The 23,343-nt window shown below is 42.9% G+C and overlaps 2 protein-coding genes and 2 long non-coding RNA genes across 4 annotated transcripts in view; 3 read left to right on the top strand and 1 right to left on the bottom strand.

Moving 5' to 3' along the window:
* Nucleotides 1-6,888, top strand: part of LOC109524731 (myosin-IIIa-like) — a 31,004-nt gene extending 24,116 nt beyond the window's left edge. Inside the window, 12 exon segments of the mRNA XM_019884792.1 lie at nucleotides 1-2; nucleotides 5-88; nucleotides 166-289; nucleotides 349-740; nucleotides 743-887; nucleotides 947-1,141; nucleotides 1,143-1,299; nucleotides 1,473-1,617; nucleotides 4,024-4,115; nucleotides 4,341-4,381; nucleotides 5,001-5,219; nucleotides 5,859-6,888. The exon segment at nucleotides 1-2 is cut by the window's left edge and continues 155 nt beyond it. Coding sequence (XP_019740351.1) covers nucleotides 1-2; nucleotides 5-88; nucleotides 166-289; nucleotides 349-740; nucleotides 743-887; nucleotides 947-1,141; nucleotides 1,143-1,299; nucleotides 1,473-1,617; nucleotides 4,024-4,115; nucleotides 4,341-4,381; nucleotides 5,001-5,219; nucleotides 5,859-5,985 — 1,723 coding nt within the window. The 3' untranslated portion in view covers nucleotides 5,986-6,888.
* Nucleotides 6,889-7,806: 918 nt separating this feature from the next.
* On the top strand, nucleotides 7,807-16,081 carry gad2 (glutamate decarboxylase 2). Its single transcript, XM_019884793.1, has 16 exons — nucleotides 7,807-7,873; nucleotides 8,016-8,078; nucleotides 8,168-8,320; nucleotides 8,704-8,937; nucleotides 9,866-9,956; nucleotides 10,856-10,968; nucleotides 11,202-11,317; nucleotides 11,447-11,526; nucleotides 11,660-11,714; nucleotides 11,797-11,913; nucleotides 12,624-12,688; nucleotides 12,916-12,994; nucleotides 13,196-13,345; nucleotides 13,432-13,539; nucleotides 14,354-14,443; nucleotides 14,811-16,081. The coding sequence occupies exons 1-16, from the start codon at nucleotides 7,807-7,809 to the stop codon at nucleotides 14,982-14,984; spliced, it is 1,755 nt and encodes a 584-aa protein (XP_019740352.1). The 3' UTR covers nucleotides 14,985-16,081.
* A 1,632-nt stretch (nucleotides 16,082-17,713) lies between these two features.
* Nucleotides 17,714-18,631, bottom strand: LOC109524692 (uncharacterized). Its single transcript, XR_002169999.1, has 2 exons — nucleotides 18,359-18,631; nucleotides 17,714-18,255 (listed from the first exon to the last, which is right to left on the bottom strand). It is a non-coding gene; the product is annotated as an uncharacterized LOC109524692 (long non-coding RNA).
* Nucleotides 18,632-22,044: 3,413 nt separating this feature from the next.
* LOC109524691 (uncharacterized) lies at nucleotides 22,045-23,277 on the top strand. Its single transcript, XR_002169998.1, has 3 exons — nucleotides 22,045-22,144; nucleotides 22,894-22,944; nucleotides 23,179-23,277. It is a non-coding gene; the product is annotated as an uncharacterized LOC109524691 (long non-coding RNA).
* Nucleotides 23,278-23,343: the final 66 nt, after the last annotated feature.

The raw sequence follows: 23,343 nt of genomic DNA, 5'->3' as shown, positions 1-23,343 counted from the left end.
CCAGCTTACAGAGGCTATCAAGTGCGGAAGAGGGTCTCCGACGACAAGAACAAGAAGCTGGAAGCCTTTGTCGTCCGGTTTCAAGCTGGTGAGAGCCGCTCGGAATGGGATGGAAGAAAGTGCGGTTTGTTTTCGAATGACACCTGTTGGCGTCGCTGTTGTCAGTCTGCAGGGGGTATCTTGCCAAGAAGAAGTTCAAGGAGTTGGTGGAGGAGAAGCACAGAGCGGCAAGCAAGATTCAGGCGCACTACAGAGGCCACAGAGACAGGAAGAACTTCAAAAGGAAACGGTAGGACAGGCAAACTGCTCCTTCGTCAACAATATTAAGTTGGACCTCTTCGTTTTCAGACAAGCCTTGGAGAAGGTGAAAGGAGAGAACGGTCCGAACGCCGATCAGGAGAAGTCGCCTGAACCGGACCAGAGCATCGCCGAGGACATTCGTCCAGCTTCAAGCGCCGAAACCCGAACTGAAGACGAGGAAGCCAAGGCTGCCGTGGTCCTGCAGACCAACTTCCGAGGCTACAAGGAGAGGAAGAAGTTTAAGGAGAGAAAGAAGACCATGGCCGGATCCGAGCTGCAGCTGCCACCCGTGTCACCGCCGGAAGCCGAACGTGGCCAAGAAGAAGCGGAAGGTGCCAAGAGCCCCGAGGAGGAGGATGAAGATACGTATGAAGCGGAGGAGAACGGAGACAGCGATCACACGCAGGTGCCGGACGACGAAGACAACATCGAAGTGGCCACCTGTTGGCGTCGCTGTTGTCAGTCTGCAGGGGGTATCTTGCCAAGAAGAAGTTCAAGGAGTTGGTGGAGGAGAAGCACAGAGCGGCAAGCAAGATTCAGGCGCACTACAGAGGCCACAGAGACAGGAAGAACTTCAAAAGGAAACGGTAGGAGAGGCAAACTGCTCCTTTGTCCACAATATTAAGTTGGACCTCTTCGTTTTCAGAGAAGCCTTTGAGAAGGTGAAAAAAGAGAACGCTCCGAACGCCGATCAGGAGAAGCCGCCTGAACCGGACCAGAGCATCGCCGACGACATTCGTCCAGCTTCAAGCGCCGATACCCGAACTGAAGACGAGGAAGCCAAGGCTGCCGTGGTCCTGCAGACCAACTTCCGAGGCTACAAGGAGAGGAAGAAGTTTAAGGAGAGTGTTGGAATGTGACGCTGAGAAATGGCGGGAGGAAGAGGCCGCGTTAAAGATCCAGAGTCATTTCCGAGGCTATAAGCAACGCAAGAAGACGAAGGCCAGCAAGCAGGCGGCGCAGGAGGAAGCCCAGCAGCTGGAGACCTTCTCCAAACAGGTCACTTACAAACACACACTTGGCGCTTGATTTCCCAAAGTATCAAATAGCGAACTATGTTGACGTGAGTATGATTATCCTTGATTATTACACCTGATAAGGTGCATGTGAGTTCTCCCCACCGTTCATTCATTCCCCAGCTCACTCACACAACTGCTCTACGTCCTCCGCAGATCGCCAAGACTTCTCACCACTTTGTGGCCCTGCAGCAGAAATTGACGGAGATTATCCAGGCCCATCAATCAAACCCGGAGAGGAACGGCATGTTTGTCAAGGAGAAACCAATCAATGGCTTTGCTTCCCCGATGTACAAATCACGTAAGAGATTGACACATTTGTTATTGTGTTTAAGATCAAGAATGATGTCACAGGATTCTTGTGTTAAATAGAATAAGATGTTATTCCGATGTTCTGGTCATTCTTTTATTGTAAAGTCTTACATTTGATCAAAGCGGCCTTCGAAAGGGCCGAAAAAGTCATAAATTGAACTGATTTTGAAATATTGGACAACTCTTATTTTCAGTCCTTCATTTGTCAAAACAGCACATGCTCCCCCCCCCCCTTTTCGAGCTCATCCATCTTTCAGTGAGATGCGTCTGAGTCGTTTTTAGATGTCGGGATTTGATTTGCAAATATTTCGGTTGCGCCCACAATCCAGGAACAGTCGGGGATATTTTGACTCCGCAAGCTTGAGCTTTTATTTCCGCCTTTTGCGGCAAGGAACACGATGTTATCTGCGCGGCCGTTCCCGCGAGGCTTGATTAGATCGGGTAGCTGGTGAAAGTCAAGTGGCCAGGCAGGAAGCGCTTCTCTATCCGACGTGTCATCAAAAATAAGTAATTACTTTTTGGGAAGGTGAGCGGCGACAGGCAGCAAATGCAAAGTTCACCGCGGATGCTCACGGGATGCTAATGATGCCGTTGGCTCATCTGTCACTCTCTTTTCAAATTATAATGGGAAATAATCATGGAGGGCTGACGTGTTTGGGAATGATTTTCACATTTCAATTAGATTTGATAGTGCAGCGATATTTCAGGATGTTTTTTTGGAGGAATCATCAGCTGGCAATCACACGGACATTAATATTTACTTCCTCAAGCTGTGCTATTCAAACACAACTTATACAACAAAAGACAATTTAACATTGTATATTTAAACACCAACAAATTCAACCAAACCATATCATTTTATCAAATGAAAGTTAGCTAGTTTAATGCTAACATACACTGCGGAACAGCATAGACAAGCTCATGGAGATTAGCATATGGACTCATAGTGCTACCGTAAAACACACAAAGCAGCAACACATAGACAAGCTCATGGAGATTAGCATATGGACTCATAAAGTGCTACCGTAAAACACACAAAGCAACAACACAGCATACAATGAAAAATAATTGAACACTGTGTAATTATAATTAAACACCGACAAACAACATATTTGGTTTGACCAAAGTTTTGCTAGCTTAATGCTAACAACATATAATGCGAAACAGTAGCTGGGCTTCGGTTTACAGCAATAATACAAATGCTATTTTAATACACACAGAGCAGCAACACAAACAACAGAGCATACAACGAAAAATAATTTAACACCGTGTAATTATAATTCAACACCGACAAACACCATATTTTGTCTGACCAAAGTATGCTAGCTTAATGCTAACAACACATAAATGCGAAACAGTAGATGGGCTTCTGTTACAGCAATACAAATGCTATTTTAATACACACGAACCAGCAACACATACAAACAAAACATCCAGCAACACATGAAAAATCGGACTGCTTTGTAACATATGACGTCATCACATCTACTTGCCCTTTACTGACTTTTCCTGCGCGGAACACATGGCCCCAGGTCTCCTGTAAACTTCCGCGCTTTATTTCCCCGGGTTCATATTCATGCCCGTAATCATTAACTCCATCATCATCATCATCGTGCAATAAACACGTCGGTCGCAATGCTCCTCACGGGAAAGGTCGTCAAAGCTTAATCGCGTTGTGTGACAATTGCGGCGGGGAATTAATTGGCGGAAGCGTAGAATTGTTTGTGCCAATACCAAATGACCTTTTCAATGATATTGTAAACTTTCCACTCACTCTTCTTGCTCTGGCTAGTTTTTTTATTCACCCGTTCGCTCTCGTGCGAACGTGATTAATAAGAAGTAGCGCGGGAAGGTCAACGTGATGTATTTGTACGAGCGCAAGAGTGTTGCCGGCCGACAAAAATTATCAATCATCGTGAAATGGTTCTCCAGATGCTCCAAAACCTTGCCGGTGGCTAAAGTACTCGTACTCTGTAATAAAGTAGAAGTACAGATAAAAAATAGTGCGAAAAGTAGAATTACAAATTCACCTTCTATACTTGGTTGAAAACTTTTAAAGTACGCGCTCTGAAATGTCTGAAAGTAAAAGTATGGGATATAGGGCTGCTATTGGAAAATTCAAAGCGTTGTCAAGGCCTGAGGTTAAACTGCCCGTGCGGATGGAGGTCAGCTCAATGGGACAAAGGTCGCAGCCGGGTCAACTGTTGGGTGAGCCGCTCGGCCGGAATTAATCAACTTTGCCTCAAACTGCGGCGCGGTGGGACGACTGGTTAGCACGCCGGCCTCACAGCTTTCCGCACGAGAACGTTACACAAAGTTATGTATATTCATAGATGAGAGGTTTCTCTCTGTATGATGGCTTCTGGTCAAACGTCGTCGTTTCCCACTCTTTCAGCCGACAAGAGACTGTCGCGGCCCCCCCGCCGCACCCTGCAGCCAAAGACTCTCAACACTCCCGAGGACTCCACCTACTACACGTTGATTCACGTGAGTGGCCTGAAAGATATTCTCATATTAAAAAATGTTGGGGGTAGAAACGGCGGCGCATTCCTTTCATCCTTTTCGCGGTGTAGCTGAGCACCACTGCAATTCCTCCACTTCCGGTAGCTTTATGGTGCGAACTGAAAAAAGGTTTACATTGAACTAACTGAGCCAAGAGAGCATGTTTACACTGAAGATGATGATGGCCGACGTGTTCGCTCTTCCCCGCAGCGCTCCGTCCAGGATGACAAACGCAAGCCGAGGAAAGAGGAGTAAGTGCATTTAACATCCTCTTAACCGCCGACGCGCAGTGACGCCTCATGGCGGACTTAACGACACGCCATGTCCAATTTTTACGAGCGTCGTCTTATGTGGCGTCCACACGCCGGACATGTTCAGTGACGTTTTATGATACGAAATATAAAATGTGGCTGGCCGCCTTTGCAGGACGTGAAGGTGCTGAGAGAAGGCACTATGTGAGCACGGGTTCACATTATACAACCGAGTGAACACGAAAAGGGCTCAAGGTTCGTAATCATGCGATGGATGGGAACATTTTACACGCGCCATTAGGAAGGAAGAGAGGCCATCAAGAGACTTTGACTGAAGTGGGAGGAGTCAATAGATGGTCATGTCGTGTGTGCGTGCCCAAAATAAATCAAACCGATGAATCTCATCGCCTCTGAATCCTCGGTGTATGTTTTATAAAAAGGAATGTGGGCGAATAGTGGTGACGAGGGGACTTAAAACACAGCCCTGTGGAACTCCAGAAAGAAATTTTGGAATCTTTCTCTGCAGCCAGCACAATTTTTATAGTGCAGATCACTTACGTACGAACTGAACATCAACACAAACTTTTTGGCCTTGACTCTTGCTCGTCCGTCCTCGTAGTCCGGGTAAGCTTGTGGATGTGGACCAGCACTACTACCAGGCTTTGCCCACCAGCAAGTCTATGCCCGCCATTGCTTCCGAGGAAACGTCGTCCAAAAGCAGTCTCCAGTGCAGGGTTTCCGAGGACCAGAGACACCCCGTGGAGACCAAGCCAGAACCTGCCGAGACCAGACAGCCAGAAGAATCCAAGCCAGAGGCCAAACCTGCCAAAAACAAAAGGTGTCTTCGTTCATCTATCTATGCCAGTGGCGTTTAGTGACAGACAAAACAATTCAATGCTCTTCCATGAAAGCTGTGTGCTGCCTGACATATTGTGGCACTCCGTGGTACTGCATCAAAGGGGTGCTACTCTAAAGTGGTATAAGAGCCTATTTTTAAAAAAATGATTGCTTCAAAATCAGCAATACTGCAAAGAGGGGTGGCAGGTCACTATTATACTGAGCCCTGTAAAGTTTGGTAATCACCGTAACAAAGCGCGTGAACCCCCCTCCCCACCCCCCAAACATTTCATCACTCGTAGCTTCTGCCCATACACATCTTCTGTCATAAAAAAAAACAAAAAAACACTTGAAACAAATTAACTTGTTTATCCAGGGAGTCTACTTAAAAAGAAACAACAACCCCGAGGCCGCGCTCTCAAATGAGAGCGCAGATGGCGCACCGCGTTCCGTGCCGTCGTCTGGCTGCGAGCGTTTAGGTGGAGATTTAAAGCCAAGCTAATTACGGGAGATTCGTCGTAGCGAGGACGCCCGCAGCTCTCCTCACGTCTATGAAGTGTTTGCTTTTTTTTTTTTTTTAACTGTTTCTCCCCCATACTGCAAGTGTGCAATGTGTATATTTTTTTTGCGTCGTCCACAGTCGCTCCGTTGCCAGAATGCTGTCTGCCAGCAGTCGCACCGACGATAACCCCTACGACTTCAGGCACCTGCTGAGGAAGACCTCGCAGAGACGAAGACTCATCAGACAGTACCGAGCAAAGGACTAAAATTTTTTTTTCCCTTTTTTTTTTTAAATAATCAATGGTGACAATGACAAGAAATGGTTTCTTATCATAAATTTGCACTAAAACAAAACTGACCTATGAGAGCTTTTTAGACAAGATGACCACATCTGTGAATAATAAATAAGCTTTACTTTAAAAAAAAATGCCTGTAAATAAAAGCCTTGGAATTTAGTGTCTTTATTTTCAGTTTTTTTTTCAGTTGGTTTATATGAACAAAAACAAAAAAGCTTAATTCTGCACACAACCTAAAATATCTACTCAATCAAAAAGGGACATATGGCACATCAACTTTTGAATATATTCCAGCAGATGCACCCTTTAAATTTTCAATTATGGGCAATATGTAAATGTAATGTAGAGACAAACTACTAGGGACCAAGTTGTGCGCCTTGGGGCGCTCCAGATGACAAACATTCACACCAGAGTGAAAATTTACCATCTTCAAGAAAGCGAACATGCATGTTTCTGAAATGTGGGAGGACATGAAAGTACCCAAAGAAAAGCTGTACCTGCATGAATTTTCCGAACCCTCAGGCAGACATGCTAACCAATACTACACCATGATTTCCGCCATGCAATTTAGTGATTTTTGTTTTTATTCACCAGTTTATTCATACATAATCAGTGCTCACATTTCTCCATTTTGCAGTAGTTACCTTTCCCACACCCAACTCTGAGCTATTGTTTGTTGGAAACATTTTTAATGACTAAAATCTGACATAATTTTCACTGGTACAAAAAAATACAATGATTAAAAAACATGAAGCATAAAATTTACGTTTTAAAGTCTATTTTTGACAATGTTTAAATAGAGTAAAACTAATGGGGATCAAGTTGTGAGCCTTGGGTTTCTCCACCTGCTTGAATTACTTAGATTTTAGAGTGGAAATATATATAGAGAGCGAGAGATAGATAATATTTTTTTTGGGGGGGGGGCTTGTTTGTGTAATATTTTTTAAACCAGATTGTGCAACCTATGTATTCTGAAAAGAAACCAACAAAGGAAATATTAAAAAATACACCACAAACATCACAGACATTTGTCTCCCAATTTTCATGAACTTTGTCTTGCATTTAACAGGATAAAGGTTTCCCAATGCTTTGCTTTCAGCATTTCATTTTGTGATTCCTCTGCAGTCAGCGCTTGAAAAAATTACCATAAGTACAAGCATTCAAGTAACGAGTATGAGATACTTTTGGAGTAACGAGCTGTGACGCTGCAGACAGAGAGAGAGAGAGAGAGAGAGAGAGAGAGAGAGATCCTCCTTCTGTCCTCTCTCTTGTCCCCCAGCTCCGGAAGGGGTGGGCGGGGGCAGGCTCCGCTCGCAGCCGCCCTATGAGACGCCCTCCCGGGCAGACGTCTCGGTTGGCATTCGGTGCTCATTTGGAGGCTGAAGTGGAGCAGCCGCGTTGGTGTTTGTGTGCGAGTCACGACGCCACGCAGCTCGGCATGACTCGCAAGTGAATGCGCCACGATTTAGGTTTATTTTTTTCCTTTTTTTTTTTTTTTTTCGGGTGACGTGAGATTGGATGTCATTCCTGCACCCCCACACCCACACGCTGCTTTGTAATCCACTTGCTTTTTTTTCTAAGGGATGTAAAGGACACTTTTTTTTTTTCACCTGGACAACACAATTTCCAGGGAATGTATGTGAGAGAATTTACATTCTGTAACCGCGCGTCGTCGTAATTGCCCCCCGCCCCCCTTCTTTTTTTTGTTTCCCCCCCGCGTGTGCTTGGATGTGCGCGCGTCCGACGACGTCGAGTACAACCAGGACGCCACACTCGCCGTGCTCCTGAGCCATGGCGTCCCCGGGTTTCTGGTCCCTCGGTGCCGGGGACAATTCGGGCAGCCGGAGCCCCAACACGCGTGAGTACATCTTGCATTCTCGCACGCAGGCCTTGCATCACCTTTTTTTATTCATAAAAAAAATCATCTTGCTTCACGTGAAGTCGCGTGACGTTTTGGGTGTATTTCTTAAAAGTTGCATGCAATGAATTGTCTCTTGCAGCCCGGGCTTGGTGCCAGGCAGCGGCCCAGAAACTCTCCGGAGGGCTGGGATCCAAATTATGTGGTAATTTTACGATGATTATTTTTTTAGGGGTGAAAAGCTTTTTTTTTTAATTTTATTTCTTGAATTGAATTGTGCCGTTTCTTTTGGAGCGCTCCTGAACGTGAACGAGGGAGACAAAGGTGCAGCCGATCCCCCAGCCGCCAAGCAGCAACCTCACGCGGCAGAGGGCAGCTGCGGATGCACCAAAGACTGCAACTGCACTAAAGCCGCCGTGCAAGGCTTCTCCGACCTTTACTCAACAGGTGCACCACATATACACACACTGCAAAAAAAAAAAAAAAAAAATCAACGGCGACTATGTGGCTACTAAATTTTTCTCAAATAAGCACGATTGCTGATTTTTTAAGCCTCTTTTTCTTGCATTTTTTTATTGTAAAATAATCACAGGCCGGTTATGTAATCGACCTTGCACTGAAATGCATGGCATTTGTGATTTAAATTGTTTATTTTAGCGTGTGAAAAACGAAACACACCCTGAAAGCGATCGTTGATGCTGCAGAGGTCACCTTGATATCTTTTGGGGATTTGCTGCAACAAAAAAAAATAATAATAATCACAATAGGCTAACCTCGCAAAAATGATAGAGACGTAAAAAAAAAAAGCCCTCCCGTTTTTTGTTCCCCAGACCTCCTCCCGGCCATGGACGGCGACGCCAAGACTCTGAGCTTCTTGCAGGAGGTGGTGGACATCTTGCTGGCCTACATCGTGGAGTCGTTCGATCGCGACACCAAAGTGATCGACTTCCACTACCCCAGCGAGCTGCTGCAGATGAACAACTGGGAGTTGCAGCACGAGCCCAGCACGCTGGACGACATCTTGATCAGCTGCCGCGCCACCCTCAAGTACGCCATCAAGACAGGTGAGCATAAAGCGGTGGGGGTGGCGGGGGGGAGGGGCGTCTGCCTTGCATGGTTGCTTCATATGTGCGAGTCGATGGCAAAAAATGAGTAGCAAACGCCCAAAACAAATTATTTGATGTGAGGGAAAAAAACGGGAAGTGTTTGTTTTCTTTTTTTTTCCGAATGAAATATAAAATGGGGCCTCCTCCTCCTTCCTCTGCCGCAAAGATAATGATCGGCAGATTACACCGTCGCAGATCCATTTTGTAAAATGCATATCAACGAAATAAAACACGCACACAATTGATTTTTGTGTGCATTATCTCCATGCCGCCCCCCCCCAAAAAAAAAGAAAAAATGCATTTTCAGCAGAGGGTATAAATAAAAATACAATACGTCCCTTAATTTACTGCGTTGTGGCTCCAAGTATATGATTTGTCGTGAAGATGTAATTCCATCTGAATTAAAGAAACTGAAAATAAATGCCATTAATTTCCACGCAAATCCACAAAAAAGATTCGTCCACATTGAATCGATAGATGGGTGTGTCTATTCTTTTATTCTATTGTTCTGTCCATTTTGAAAGGAACTGTGCCTATACAAGCAAATAGGTAACAAGCTTTGTGCCTTGTGGTGCTCCACGTCAAATCATCATTTTCTTTTGTTATTACTCACCATTTACTGAATGTTTTTTTTTGTTTATCTTTGCTGTTTATGTGTAAAATATGAGTATTTGCAGAATCAACGTTTTTTTCATAATCTTGGAGAAAATGTTTGTTTTGATGCTGCTACTGCAAAAACCGCAATGTAGAATTTGATTAGAATGAAGCATCTTTTTTTTTTTACCATTATGAATTGACATTTTTAATCGTTTAATTCCACACCTTAGTTAAGATGTGACCATTCGTGTGAAAAAATGTCATTATTTCACCCCCCACCCCCATTCAGCCCACCCCAGGTACTTCAACCAGCTGTCCACTGGCTTGGACATGGTGGGCCTGGCTGCTGATTGGCTGACGTCCACCGCCAATACCAACATGTAAGTTCTTGCCGCCTCCCATCATCATCATCATCATCATCATCATCATCCATTGCATTTCCGGTTCGACATGCACACGTGCGAATGCTTCTCTTGCCCCTTTTCGTGTCAAATGAACAATAAGGAGGGAATTAGCCCCCCACCCCTCACTCACTCACTCACGCTCTCTTTTTCTATTTTGTGCCCGCTTCCTCCCTCCTTGCATCCCCATGGGAACAAGGGAGGGAGAAAATTGGCTGTGAAATTAAATCCAGCGGCTCCATTTAGTGTGTGTCTGCTTTGGGGCTGATAAAGCTTCGTGCCGCTTGTCCAACAGTGACCTAAAAAAAAAGGCTGTGGGCAATTAATTAGAGCCTCTAGTTTAGACATATGGACATGAGTGAAAATGTACTTTTTATGGCCGCTTTATGGATAGAAATGTCAACCGTCACTCACTGAAATACGTCGAAATGCATTTTTATTACTGTGGCGACATTACACGGTTGCTGCTTTATTTTTTGGTACGTTTTTTTAAATCAAATCATTATTCTTCTTTCTGGTGTAATCAATTTTTCGTTCAGGTTAAATTATTCTTAGCTGTGTAGAGGGCCACAATATTTTTACATTCATAAAAAGAAGTGGTTGTCAATTAATTCGACACTTTATTCGGGACACTTGCAATTAAAACATTGTATTAAGTCTCACACACCAAAACTGAACTGAGAACTGTTTCTAATATTTGGACTCTATTATAATAATAATAAAAATGCTAATAATAATAACGATAAAGTGAGCCTTCGTCGACGTTTGGTGCCGCTCTCGTGGTGTTGGGTGCATTGGGTTGTGTGCCTAATGAAGTGACCGCCAGATTCGGGGGGGGAGTGTGACGTGCTTGCGTTGCTTATGATGTCACCACGCAGGTTCACGTACGAGGTGGCTCCGGTCTTCGTCCTGCTGGAGTACGTGACGCTCAAGAAAATGCGCGAGATCATCGGCTGGCACGAGGGCCGCGGCGACGGCATCTTCTCGCCCGGTGCGCACGCACGAGCACGCGCGCACGCGCACCGGACTTCTCGCCATTTTCGTAAAGAAGAGGGGAAAAAAAAATTGACATATATATTATATAATTTGTTTCAATATGTGATGTGACAGAACGTTAAAATTACGTCAATATATTTTCGTTTGCCTTGTCGTGGTGTGCGTAACATTTTAGTTTATTTTCAATGCTGACAAGTCATCATTTGCAGTTCTTCATATGTCCTTCAGGTGGAGCCATTTCCAACATGTACGCCATGCTTCTGGCCCGTTTCAAGATGTTCCCTGAAGTCAAGGAGAAAGGAATGTCATCCGTTCCCCGGCTGGTGGCCTTTACCTCCGAACATGTAACTTTTTAAAAAAATATTATTATGACTAGAAATCGCTCATGTTTTCAAGCCATGCCTACTAGAATGTTAATACTGTGACATGGTATACGTCACTGATGTCATCTTCCTTCTTTTCATGTTCCACAGAGTCATTTCTCCATCAAGAAGGGAGCAGCAGCTCTTGGGATCGGCACCGAGAGCGTCATCTGCATCAAGGCCGACCAAAGGTAACGCACTCATTTTGTTCGGCATCATGGATACCTTTACGCTTAAAAAAAAAAAAAAAAAAAAAGCTTCAAGCTTTTTTGTACCACTCCCAATTTATGTTGTGTATTTAAAACAACCACATTTTTTCCCCAGTGGCAAATTGATCCCCGCAGACCTCGAGCGGCGAATCCTGGAGGCCAAACAGAAGGTGACGCGCCCCTTCCAATGCCCGTCGATGACGCTGTCAAACCGAACTTTATCTGATCGCCCGATGTCTGAATTCCTCGCAGGGTTTCGTGCCATTTTTCGTGAGCGCCACGGCGGGCACGACGGTGTACGGCGCCTTCGACCCGCTCATTGCCATTTCTGACATTTGTAGGAAGTACAACATCTGGATGCATGTGGACGTGAGTCGTCTGCTCGTTCGTCATCGGGAATAAAGTGCTCACTGTTGAGTGTGACAAATGTGTGCGACGGCTTTGCTGTGACCTACTTCACAGCTACGCACACACACACACACACACACACACACACACACACACACACACAAATGTGAACGCCGGTTATAAATCATCTCCTGCCCTCTCTCAATGGCCATTAGTGACCCCCTCCTCCTTCTCATCTTCTTCTTTCACCCCCCGATAGATGAGTTAGTCTGGACAGCAACATCTCAATCAGGCGTTGCAAAGAATATTTTCGATAAATTTACAAACAGTCTCGAAGACATTTTCCTGGGAATTGAGCAAAACTTCCATCCAATCCCTCTATCTTTTCACTGTATTTATCGTTTTTACAAATCAGGTATACATAATCATGCCTACAGATGTAGATTTCAAAAAAGAAACTGACAGCCGTTTGCCTTCTGTCGGCGTAACACACAGGATGATAGAGGATTGAAACGTTCAATATCCCCTTTTGATTCTCTCCTGCAAGAATTTGGCTGTTCACTCTTCTTTTTTCAAATTTAGCGTTGAACACAATCGTATGTCACCAACTACAGACAGATGGAAGAATTACACACAAAAATGAACAACTAAATTGAGTTGTAACTGGACCACCAAAATAAATAAATGAATAAATAAACGTGCTTTTTAATTGTGTGTTTTTGTCACGTCAGGGTGCGTGGGGAGGAAGTCTGCTCATGTCCCGGAGACACCGGTGGAAGCTGGATGGTGTCGAAAGGCAAGTTTGTTTCCAAAATGATCACTGAATTCAGGCCCTTTCACAATACTAATCAACAAAAATCTGCATATGACCTGACATGGTTGGTGCAAGCGGCAGAGTTGGGAGTAAGTCACGTTTGTCATCAGGGAGTCCTGAAATGGGAGACTTGAGTCAAGTCATGTGACTCGAGTCCAGGCAACCATGACACATTTTCGATGCTAACATAATATCGGTTGTTACCACAGAGCCAATTCGGTGACTTGGAACCCACACAAGATGATGTCGGTGCCGCTGCAGTGTTCTGCCCTGCTGGTGCGCGAGGAGGTAAGTTTAGTAAATTTCGTACGATATTTTCGGACTCTGAACTAAACACAGAGGTGGCAAAAGTATTCACGTACGTATTTTTAAATATTTGCTTTCAAATTTTACGGTGAAACTTAAGTCCCAAAACAAAATATTTAGACTTCATGGCATCGCACAACTGACGAAGCCCCTCCCCCTCTCCTCTTGTGGCCCCGCCCATAGGGCCTGATGCAGAACTGCAACCAGATGCACGCCTGCTACCTGTTCCAGCAAGACAAGCAATACGACCTGTCCTACGACACCGGAGACAAGGCGCTGCAGTGCGGACGCCACGTGGACATCTTCAAGCTGTGGCTCATGTGGAGAGCCAAGGTGAGGACCGACTGACCGACCGACCGCACACGACGGACCTTTGAAGAGCAATGCATCGTGGGAAAATACATGACCACGTTTCACAGGGCACCATCGGGTTTGAGGCGCAGATCGACAAATGTCTGGAGCTATCCGAGTATCTGTACAACAAAATCAAGGACAGGGAAGGCTACCAGATGGTCTTCGACGGAAAAGTATGTACAAGTTTTTTTGATCATTTGATTAGCATGTTAGCATTGAAAGGTTCCTGTCGTGTTCTGAAAATGTTCACTTTTCATCAGGTTTGCCTCTTGTTGCTTGGCAGAATTCATCCTTAGGCCAATAACAAAAACTACAAAAATGGAATAGACCAGCCACACCACCGAAAGTATTATATTATATATTACTCTGGTTATATTCGCTTGTATCATCTTACATGTGCGCTGTATTAAATCTTAAAAACATAGAGGGAAGAAAAGAACAGTCGCACTTTGTAAAATCGGAAAGAGAAAAAATAGTACCCTCTGCTGGAAATGATGGGTTACTGTCTTTTTATTGTTTTTACATTGGAAAGTAATGGGTGAAATAGCGCCATCTGTGATTCTGATGGCGCACTGAAAGAAATTTGTGGGCGCTTTGAGAGAAGTGTGTCACGTGTTCTGTATGAAATGTAAAACGGACAAATGTCGGGATCTGGTGGTTTCTCATGCGTGTCCTCTGGCTTTAGCTGAAAAGGCAATTTGGGCGTCTCCGACCTCCCGCCGCCATTATGTGTAACAAAAGCACAATTAATTGCTCATCTGCATATGAATGCCGCAGTGTCACAAATACGCTCCACTGACCACGAGGAGAACAAAAGAGTGCCAAGATATGACGAGAGGGCCATCTCATAAGATGCCTCCGGACACCCGCCAGGCACTCATTTGCATTTCATTCAAATAATAATTATGTTTTATTTCTTTCTGATCCCATCGTGTTTGATTGGAGTCATTTGATTTTGAGACATGTGTTTGTTTGATTTGCGTGCAGCCTCAACACACCAACGTTTGCTTCTGGTATTTGCCGCCCGGCATGCGCTACATGGACGACAAAGAAGAGAAGAAGAAACGCTTGCACAAGGTGATTGAAGTGGAGAACACAAGTCGCGTAGCGAGTCAGAAATAATTGTCTAAATAATGTAAAATGGTATACATATCAAGGTCAGAGTGTGAGGGAGTCGGCATTTGGAGCCTAATCATTGGCAATTCAGACATCAGGAAGATGCTACGTTGTTAGCAAACTTATTATTGATTGATTTTGGGCACTTTTGTCTTACTTAATTGTCTCTTTGAGTCATTTAAAAATGAATTATTGGTGGGAAAGTTAACCACTGTCTAGTAAAGCTACAATATCGTAACAGTACTCACCCTTGTGTAAAGACCTATGGCTAATTTGCTAATGCTAACGTAGCGTACTTGTTTGGAACGGTGACCGTTTGCTTTTCCAGGTGGCGCCTGTGATTAAGGCGCGTATGATGGAGTACGGGACCACCATGGTGAGCTACCAGCCGCAGGGCGACAAGGTCAACTTCTTCCGCATGGTCATCTCCAATCCAGCCGCCACCTTCGAGGACATCGACTTCCTCATCGAAGAAATCGAGCGTCTGGGTCAGGATCTATAAAAGAACTGGCTGCAATTGACCATCCTCAATGTAACTTGCTCCATTTTATTTCCTCTCAAACAAAAATTATATTTGCCATTTTCAAGTTATATACAGTGAACCCCCTGCCCCTTTACTGCGGCCATGTTCCAGACCCAATTGTGATCGGTCGACATTTGCAATATGGAGATGTATACATTTTTTTTCTATTGTTCATCACTCCCGCACTTTTTAAAATGTAGACATAAAATTAAAAAAAAAAAAAATAGTTTCAAGTTAAAAAAAAAAAGCAACATTAAAAGTCCACTAGCTTAATGCTAACATATAATAAGAAACACAATAGACGGCCTGCTGGAAATTAGCATTAATCACACTGCATCTCTTTCAGTGTACCGCAGTGTTGCACCACATGTGGCACAAAGTGGTACTACACTGAAGTACCACAAATTTGGATTTGCCTGCATACTGCAAAAGCGATTGCTTCACAATCGGGGATACAGCTGGGGGCGCAAACGATGAACTGCGGTTTACTGGGGGTACACTGTATAGATATATAAATATGTGTACATATACATATATCTCTATATTACGTATGCTAGCTTTGTTGTGGACTGATGTGGTCCAAAGCTTTGTACAAGTGCTTGTCCGCCTTTTTCCGCTAGTGTTGTCCCGACCAAAAACGTGCGAATCGGTGTAACTTAAACTGTGCTAATATGTGATAATGTGCAATAAGTCCACAATTATTAATACTCTGTTTTATAATCATTTATGACGACGATGTGATGATGTGCCATAAGTGTCTGTGTCCTTTAGCGTAAATGGCATTTGTAAGTCATTTTTAAACAAAGCACCTAGCCTTCCTTGCCTCGGCATAATCAACTTCCATCGGATCCCGCCCTAGTGCTAGCCCCTGTGGCTAATTTGCTAATGCTAATGAAGCACCCGTGACATCAACTGGCAAAAAGTGATCATGTAAAATGCGACCCGAGTGGCTCACTGTTGTGAAACAAGTATACGGAGTTTGCTTCCTGGCTAATGTGAGAGCTAAACATGTTGGCTAACACTAAAGAATTAGCAGGCACTGGTTCCAGAACTAGTTACAAACTAACATAAAAAAACACTTCAACTTCGTTACCGCAGCGAAAATAACTGATTGATAACCATGACTCGATTGGCTTCCCCGCACAGGTTATGACTTGTGACATTCAGCTACTTTAGCTTCTAAAAATCTTTTTGGGCAAATTTGAGGTTACTATGAAGACTGAGTAGCGCTGGTTTTCAGCTAGTTAGCTCAGAAATGCATAATCAATTGCCTTTACATACCACATGCTAGCAATGCGGCGACTTTGCTATGTTAATTTTTTGTTTGCCGCATGACTGCTTTAAGTGACGATTTCCAATAAGTACTCGATTCGCAAAATTTGCGTAAAATTATAGCTCTGGTCAAATTTGAAGCCCTATTCAGTAGCACTGGTTTCACAACTCGCTCGCTCAAAAATGCTTGATAAACTACTTTCATATTTCACGTTTGTGCTATCTCTATGATTAATTTACTAATGCTAATTTAACAATCGGGACTTGGCTGCTTTGTGGAATGAGCAATTACATCAAGGTTTTTAAACAAATGTCAGAGTTTTAGTTTGCAATTACCTCCCCTGCTAATATAAATATCTAATCCCGGTGGCTAACGTTCAGCTATTTTTTTATGCTATTTCTCTGAGTTGATAAAATTGGTTTGAGAATTAGCCAGCTCATAAATGCTAAATGCTTTCACATTCCCTGCGACCAATTCGGCAATACTAATTTACCGCTTGCAACTTTGCTGCTTTAAATGACGACATCCAATTAGGAACTGAGGAAATCCAGAATCTTTCAAGTGACCGTACGCAAGAATTTTAGCTCGCAATTAGCTTCACCACTAATGTATGAATTGAAATATTGTAGCTAATTCAGCTAATATTAACACATTGTGTAAAAGGTCAAAATTAAAAAATGCAGAAAGGGTATTCTAATCTAGAAGCAAGGACTCAAACTCAAAACAGGTGGCTGCGATATTAAAGCGACCCCGCAGGGGGTGCTGTTGTTCAAAGAATGGCCATGTTTGCTCCGCATTGGCGCTCTGCGCTAACGCTCCTTTCTTCTCATCGTCGGCTCCTCAAGCCTTGCATCCATCCAGCCGCAAACCGTTCAACAGCACCGATCTCTCCGCTGAACAAAGCGGGGCTGTGAAAATGCTGCCCATTACAGGCGCAAGACACAAGCGATTTCGGATACAATTTGGACAAAAGTATAATTTCATGGATTTATGGACTGAAATTCATGATCAAAACAAAATCAGAGTGCCAATTAATATTGTAGCCACTGAATGCATTGATATGAACGCTTGCGGCACAGACTACTTCCTGGCACCACAACCTTGTACGGTTCTTCTCAGCCCAAGATATTACGATAATTATATATCTAATATGTTTGCGAAAAAAAACCCCACTAGTATACTAGTTCCTCATTGATTCATTCGACAGCAATACTGAAGATGTGATTGGTCGCAAGAAAAGCACAATTAGCTTCACAATCACTTTTTGACGGTAACGTGTAAATAGCGCTGGGGTCGTATACATACATGTACATAAGACGTATAACCAGAGATTATTTGTGATGGTAACTCATATTTTTCCTCAGTGTAGAGCAGGGGTGGGCAAAGTCTGGTCCTTGGGACACGTACGGCCCATTATGCAGTCTTGTCATATTGATTAAAATTGTTTTTTTTATTGATCACAGAATGATGTATTGTTAGCATTTTTTTTAGTTTACAATTTGAGATTTAGTTGCTGTTATTTATCCTGGTCAATAATCGGCTAAATAATTACACTTGGGTTAATTATAAATAATAGCATTAAAATTGAGAATCAATCCCAGTTTTATCTTTTAAATCGGGAATATGAATTACATTATTATGATTAGTTTATTTTTTTTAAATAAGGTGTCCTAACTGTCCCTCGAGCCCCAAACTTTGCCCCTCCCCTCCCCAAAGTATCGTGTGTCAACTTGAATGTATTTTTCAACATGTGCGCGTAACTCATAAAGGGGTGCGCGTTATTCCTCGTGGTGAACTTTTGTGAGCCGGAAGCACTTTTCTGTTGCGATACGTGACTGGCGTGTGACGTTTGTGTGTCTGTTGTGGCGTATTTTGGCTGCCTTATACTGTAGTCCAACGTTGCTGGTATCGTCTGTACATTCTACCACCTGATACCCTCACATGGTCTCTTGTGTGGGGGTGGGTGTGCACTTTAGCCTACACACAAACACAACCACACGCACGCACGCACGCACGGACACACACACACACACACACACACACATACACACACAAGCCAATGATGTGCAATGTCACACACACACACACACACACACACATATATACACAAGCCAATGATGTGCAATGTACTTGTTCCTGAATGAGGGTGACAAAAGTGTTCAAAAGTAACCATGAATGTTTAATTGACAGCAATGTGTTTATTGATCATGTGTTTATTTATTTATTTTTTAGAGATAGCGGAATCACCAAAGTGAAACGCCCCCAAAAGTTTATGTCGACATAAATTCTCCAAAGTCAAACAAGTCCGGTAAAACCTAGGAACAACAAAAAAAAAGTAAATAAATGGTAAAGGAAAGACAGATTTAAAGTTAAATAAAACTGTTCTGTAATGGATTTTATATACATTTATTTTTTTTTTTGTGGAACTTATTTGCGGACCCACAATTTTTTTTTCTGATCCCTGCTTTTTTTTGTGCATATTTTTGGGAGGAGGGGCGTGTCTATTTTTCAGAACCCCAAAATATTCACGGCATTGAAATTGAACATCCCGCCAGTAGTTCGGGTCCACTCGACTCTGTAATAGCAAGTAGCGGAAAAGCTTAGTGCTCGTGACTTGCATCCTCTAAGGCTGAGTAGTTTTATTATATATTAATCTCATTCTCTCGGGAGGGGGCGGGGTTACGAAATGCAACGTCAACATACATTCATACACCTGTATTTTTGTTCACTTTTCCGAAATTACACATAAAGTGTCTCCCCACGTATGACAAAGCCTCGTCTCGTATAAAAGTAGTGCTTTGGTGCAACCTTATTGCCGAGGAACTACATTGAAATGAGGAGAGGAGTTTCATTTGGATGATTTGCTACCCGCTTATTCGAAAAATAGTGCTTTGCTGCCGTATTGTGCCATCTTTGGGCAAACGACGAAGCTTTTGGAGGGCTTTTTGTGTTGCACTTCAGAGGTTCTGCTGTATTATTAATTTTTTTTTTTGGGACATGGGTGACACCAAATTGAAAACTTTCGAGCACGCTAACGGCTAGCGGCTAAACGACGGCGTTGGTTCGCTGCATCCAGCCAGGCCCCCTTTGCACGTGCATGCATGCGCTTTGTTTGCCTTGCCTCTGCTTTTATTGTATGTGATGTAGCGCCTCCTATATATGCACACACACGTATAGCTATATATTTATACCTCTACATGTATATCCGCGTCTATGCAGTATCTATCCGTATATTCTCTCTATTAAAGTCAGTGTTGGGCTTTGTAATTAGCTTCGGTGTTAACGTCCAGCATATGATTGTTGTCTTTGGGCTTTGGAGTTTAAAAAACAAACAAACAAAGAAAAAAAAAGTGTCTCTGTAGCGCCAGCATGCTGACCTCGCCTCTCTGCTCTGTCTTCTCCTTCTTCTTCTTCTTCTTCTTCTCCTCCTCCGTGTCGTTCTTCTGCTTTTTTCCGCTGCTTCTGCCTGAGTGTCATATATTCTCGCCGCATGTTCCCCTGCCCGCGCTCCGCCTCCGTATTTAACCTCTCTCTCTTTCGCCTGAAGGGGGTGGGGGGGACCCTCTGGCTGCAGTTGACCTGCCGTTCGAGAGTCTTGTTTGGCCGTGTCGGATGTTTTTTTTTTTTTTCTCTTTTTGGTCTGCCCTCCAACCAATAAATCTTGATCAAATCCTCATTCTTTGCAAACGTAAGCAATCAATAAGCCTTCATTGACGCTAGATGGTGCAAATGTATCTTCTGTAAAGTGATGTGCCGGAGTTAACGTTCATTTTTGTCCTGAACTATGTGTTACTCTTTGGGGAAGAAATATATAAATAAATATTGTAAGTAATTAAAGAAATATCGATCTACCTGTCTTTCTGTCAATATTTTTCGAAAAAAAAAAGGCTTCTAGCTGTTTATTGCCGCTCGGTTGAAACAAAGACGATTACGCTTTGCGTGTTTAAGACAACAGCGGAGCTTAGTCTTTAGTCTGCTCGCTTAAGGTTAACGCTAACACGGGCAATGACTAGCATCTACGTGGCTCTTTTGTAGGCCTTTAAGTATTTGAACACAACACATGTAGAAAGACAGACAAGATAACGGTGTTCATAGTCATATACGGTATTCTTTATCCTCTGCAAAGAACAGCTGAATGAATCCCACTTAAGTTCTAGATGGGAGCTGCCGTGCCGCACTGTGATTGGATGCTACGTCAAGTCAGGAAAGTGCAAAGCAAGTATGAACTGGCCTTTATACCGTCAATATACGTTGGAAGACAAGAAGCTAAAATTTACCTGACGTTACAACATCAGTTCAGCTTAAAGTGTCTTTGATGGTGCTCATGATTTTTGGATGTCATGAGAAATTTTGAATTTGTGTTCTCTACAATTAAATGAATGTACATGTTTAAAATGTGTATTTTTTTTTCTTTCTTACGTTAAGGATTGCCAATCTTGAAATTTTCTTTCCACCTTCATTCATCATTTTTTTTCCCCCAAGCTAGAGTCTGAAGATGCAAGTTTCTATTTTGCTTCTGTCAATGTGCAGGTTGGAAACCAAAACCAAAAGTCGTTCTCATGTCCGGTAAGCGGGGGGTTGTGGTGTGTCAACTCTTTGGCGGTGTTTTAGGGGGTGTGCGGTATTCGTCACTCTTCAAACATATTGTAATTTATAGAAAGACACTTTTTAACGTATTGTTTAACCCTTTCATGCACCCTGTAACCTAATAACATGAGAAGCTGTCCACTGGAGAAACCACTGTCACTTAAAGAACTTTTATTTATTTATTTTTGGCCATCAATAATTGTGTGGCTATCATATAACTTCCAATTTTCACTAAAACTGACACAACCCCCCCCCCCCGAAAGAAAATTAAATATTGTGGATTTAAAACAACAAAATGTTCCACCAAATCATATCATTTCATCTCACGAAAGTCCGTTAGCTTAATGCTAACACAGAATCCAAAGTGGAAATTAGCATAGATGTTAATTTTATGCAATTCCAAACTACTGTTACTTTAGCACATACAAACGGAGCATATAGCTGCCATGACTGCAATTGGGGACCTTCTCTGCCACTTCTTGCTGTCGAATGCGCTGCCTCGCTTCCTCAGCGCTGCCCGGCATGTTGTGACGCAACATTGTACGACACCGAAGGCACGTGACTCAAAATTGGAACTTGTCCGCATACCGTAAAACCCGGCAAATAACACTTGCTTAAATAAGCCACCATATAGCAAGCGTCTTTTTTTTTTTTTCTTGGTCGCTGCGTGTTTCCCCCTTCGTGAATCCTCCCCGGCTAGCTTCCTGTAACTAACGAGGCTCGCTGACTCACACGGCGTCTCAGAACAAAAGATTGTGAAAGATGGTGTGATTTTCCCAAGGTTAAAAAGCACAAGGTGTTCTCACATGGGGGGGGGGGGGGGGGGGGAGACACTCGGCTCATTCATGAGAATGAAGCCAACACCCTGGCAACACACTTGTTGAAGGAACACACTCGCTCGTTGACGACCGTTACTTCGTGTGACGTCACGTTTGCAATGCAGCCTTTGAAAAATCAATCATATTTTATTCTTATAAATTGCGTGTGTGTGTTCAGGTTGCCTTGTAGATTTGTAGGTGAAACGTGATTCTTATTAAACGATAGTACCCCTTTGGAGGAGTTTTTTTTTCTTCTTCTTCGTGTCGCGTAGCGTTTCTGTCTTAGTCACGATTGGTCCCGTAACAGTGACTTTTATTACCCACTGTACGTTCTTTCCACAAAGTGGGTCAACAGAGGGTTGGGCGGAGGCGGAGGCGGAGGGAATCCTCGGCATAAAAAGTCAAAAGGCGTCTTTGCACTCTGAGCCGCACGTGAGCAACTACACTCCCTACACATGATGGTGAGCTGTTTGATTTATCTTTTTGAACGAAGTTTACGCATTGGAATTCACGTATCGTCGAACCTTTTCACCAATCAGGCCTCGTCTTATGATAATAATATCTATATTTTAAGGATTAAAAAAAATTAATTCATTTTTGAGTATTGCCGAAAAAGTCTTTTTTTTTCTTTCCAGAAAATAGTCATGCAGAATCCTCGCATCTCCAAAAGCAACAGTCAACTCCCATTGCAACCATTTTCAACACGTTTTCGAAAACATGGAATTTGTAAAAAAAAAAAAAATGGTAGACCCACGTGGGCACTGTGGACAAATATATGGAGGAAAAAAAAAGTTTTAAAAATCATTCAAAGTCAAATTTTCCCTCAAAATACAGAAAATGACCATTAAAAAAATTCTAAAATTAGCCAGTTGTCAGATAATACTTGAATTTTTGTCATTGCTAAAATAAAATCTTATTTTATATTTCTTTTATAAATATTCTTAAAAACAAATGTTGCATATATTTAGTTCGTTTCCAAACATCAAAATGTGTGTGATGTCATACAACAACCGGGCTGATGATGTAAGATGCCTTTTTTTTTTCTGTTTTTACCGGAACGCATCTCAAAGAGAACTTCCAAGAGTGTGAAAAAAAAAAAAGGAAGTCCAAAACGCGGACGTGATTTCATCACGTCCCGTAAAGCTTCACGTTTTCAACGCTTCGTTCTGTAGATTTTCCTCATGAATCATTTTTTCTTCTTTCGAGCCAGGACGCCAGCATGCGAGCGCAGATTTTCATTCTGGAGAGGCAACGGCGAGAGGTGAGCAAAAAAAACCAAAACAAAACAATGTGTAGCTGGTGAAGCAGTATGTGGCTCAGTAAGAAAAAATAGTTTGTGAAGGAAACATATTTTTAAGCTGAATTGTAATTGTAATGTGTACATTAACTCTTTGAGGTACAGCTGTTACTACAGTGGATAGCTTCTCATATTATCAAGTTACAGGGTGCATGAAAGGGTTCAATGAAATATTTTGTGGCTTCTTTTTTTCCTCAGCTGCTGACCATCAATGAGAAATGGGCCAGAGAGTACAACAACATGGTGGCATTCTACCAAAATAAGGTTAATAGAAATGACTGTATTATGATTGCAATATTAAGTCTTCTTTGTTTTTTTTTTTAAAAGCTATTAGAATTTTTTTCTTATTTTTTTACCATTCAC

This window comes from Hippocampus comes, unplaced genomic scaffold (genome assembly GCF_001891065.2).
Source record: "Hippocampus comes isolate QL1 unplaced genomic scaffold, H_comes_QL1_v1.1 scaffold501, whole genome shotgun sequence".
NCBI classification, from domain to species: Eukaryota; Metazoa; Chordata; class Actinopteri; order Syngnathiformes; family Syngnathidae; genus Hippocampus; species Hippocampus comes.
Note: the sequence above shows the minus strand (reverse complement) of the source record. Positions and strands in the feature narration are given on the sequence as shown.

Bases quoted from the DNA above. Each gene is read 5' to 3' on its own strand.
- gad2 (XM_019884793.1), top strand. From the start codon at position 7,807: ATGGCGTCCCCGGGTTTCTGGTCCCTCGGTGCCGGGGACAATTCGGGC. The intron at 8,079-8,167 runs GTAATTTTACGA...TTTCTTTTGGAG, and splicing joins GCTGGGATCCAAATTATGTG to CGCTCCTGAACGTGAACGAG. The intron at 11,318-11,446 runs GTAACTTTTTAA...CATGTTCCACAG, and splicing joins TGGCCTTTACCTCCGAACAT to AGTCATTTCTCCATCAAGAA.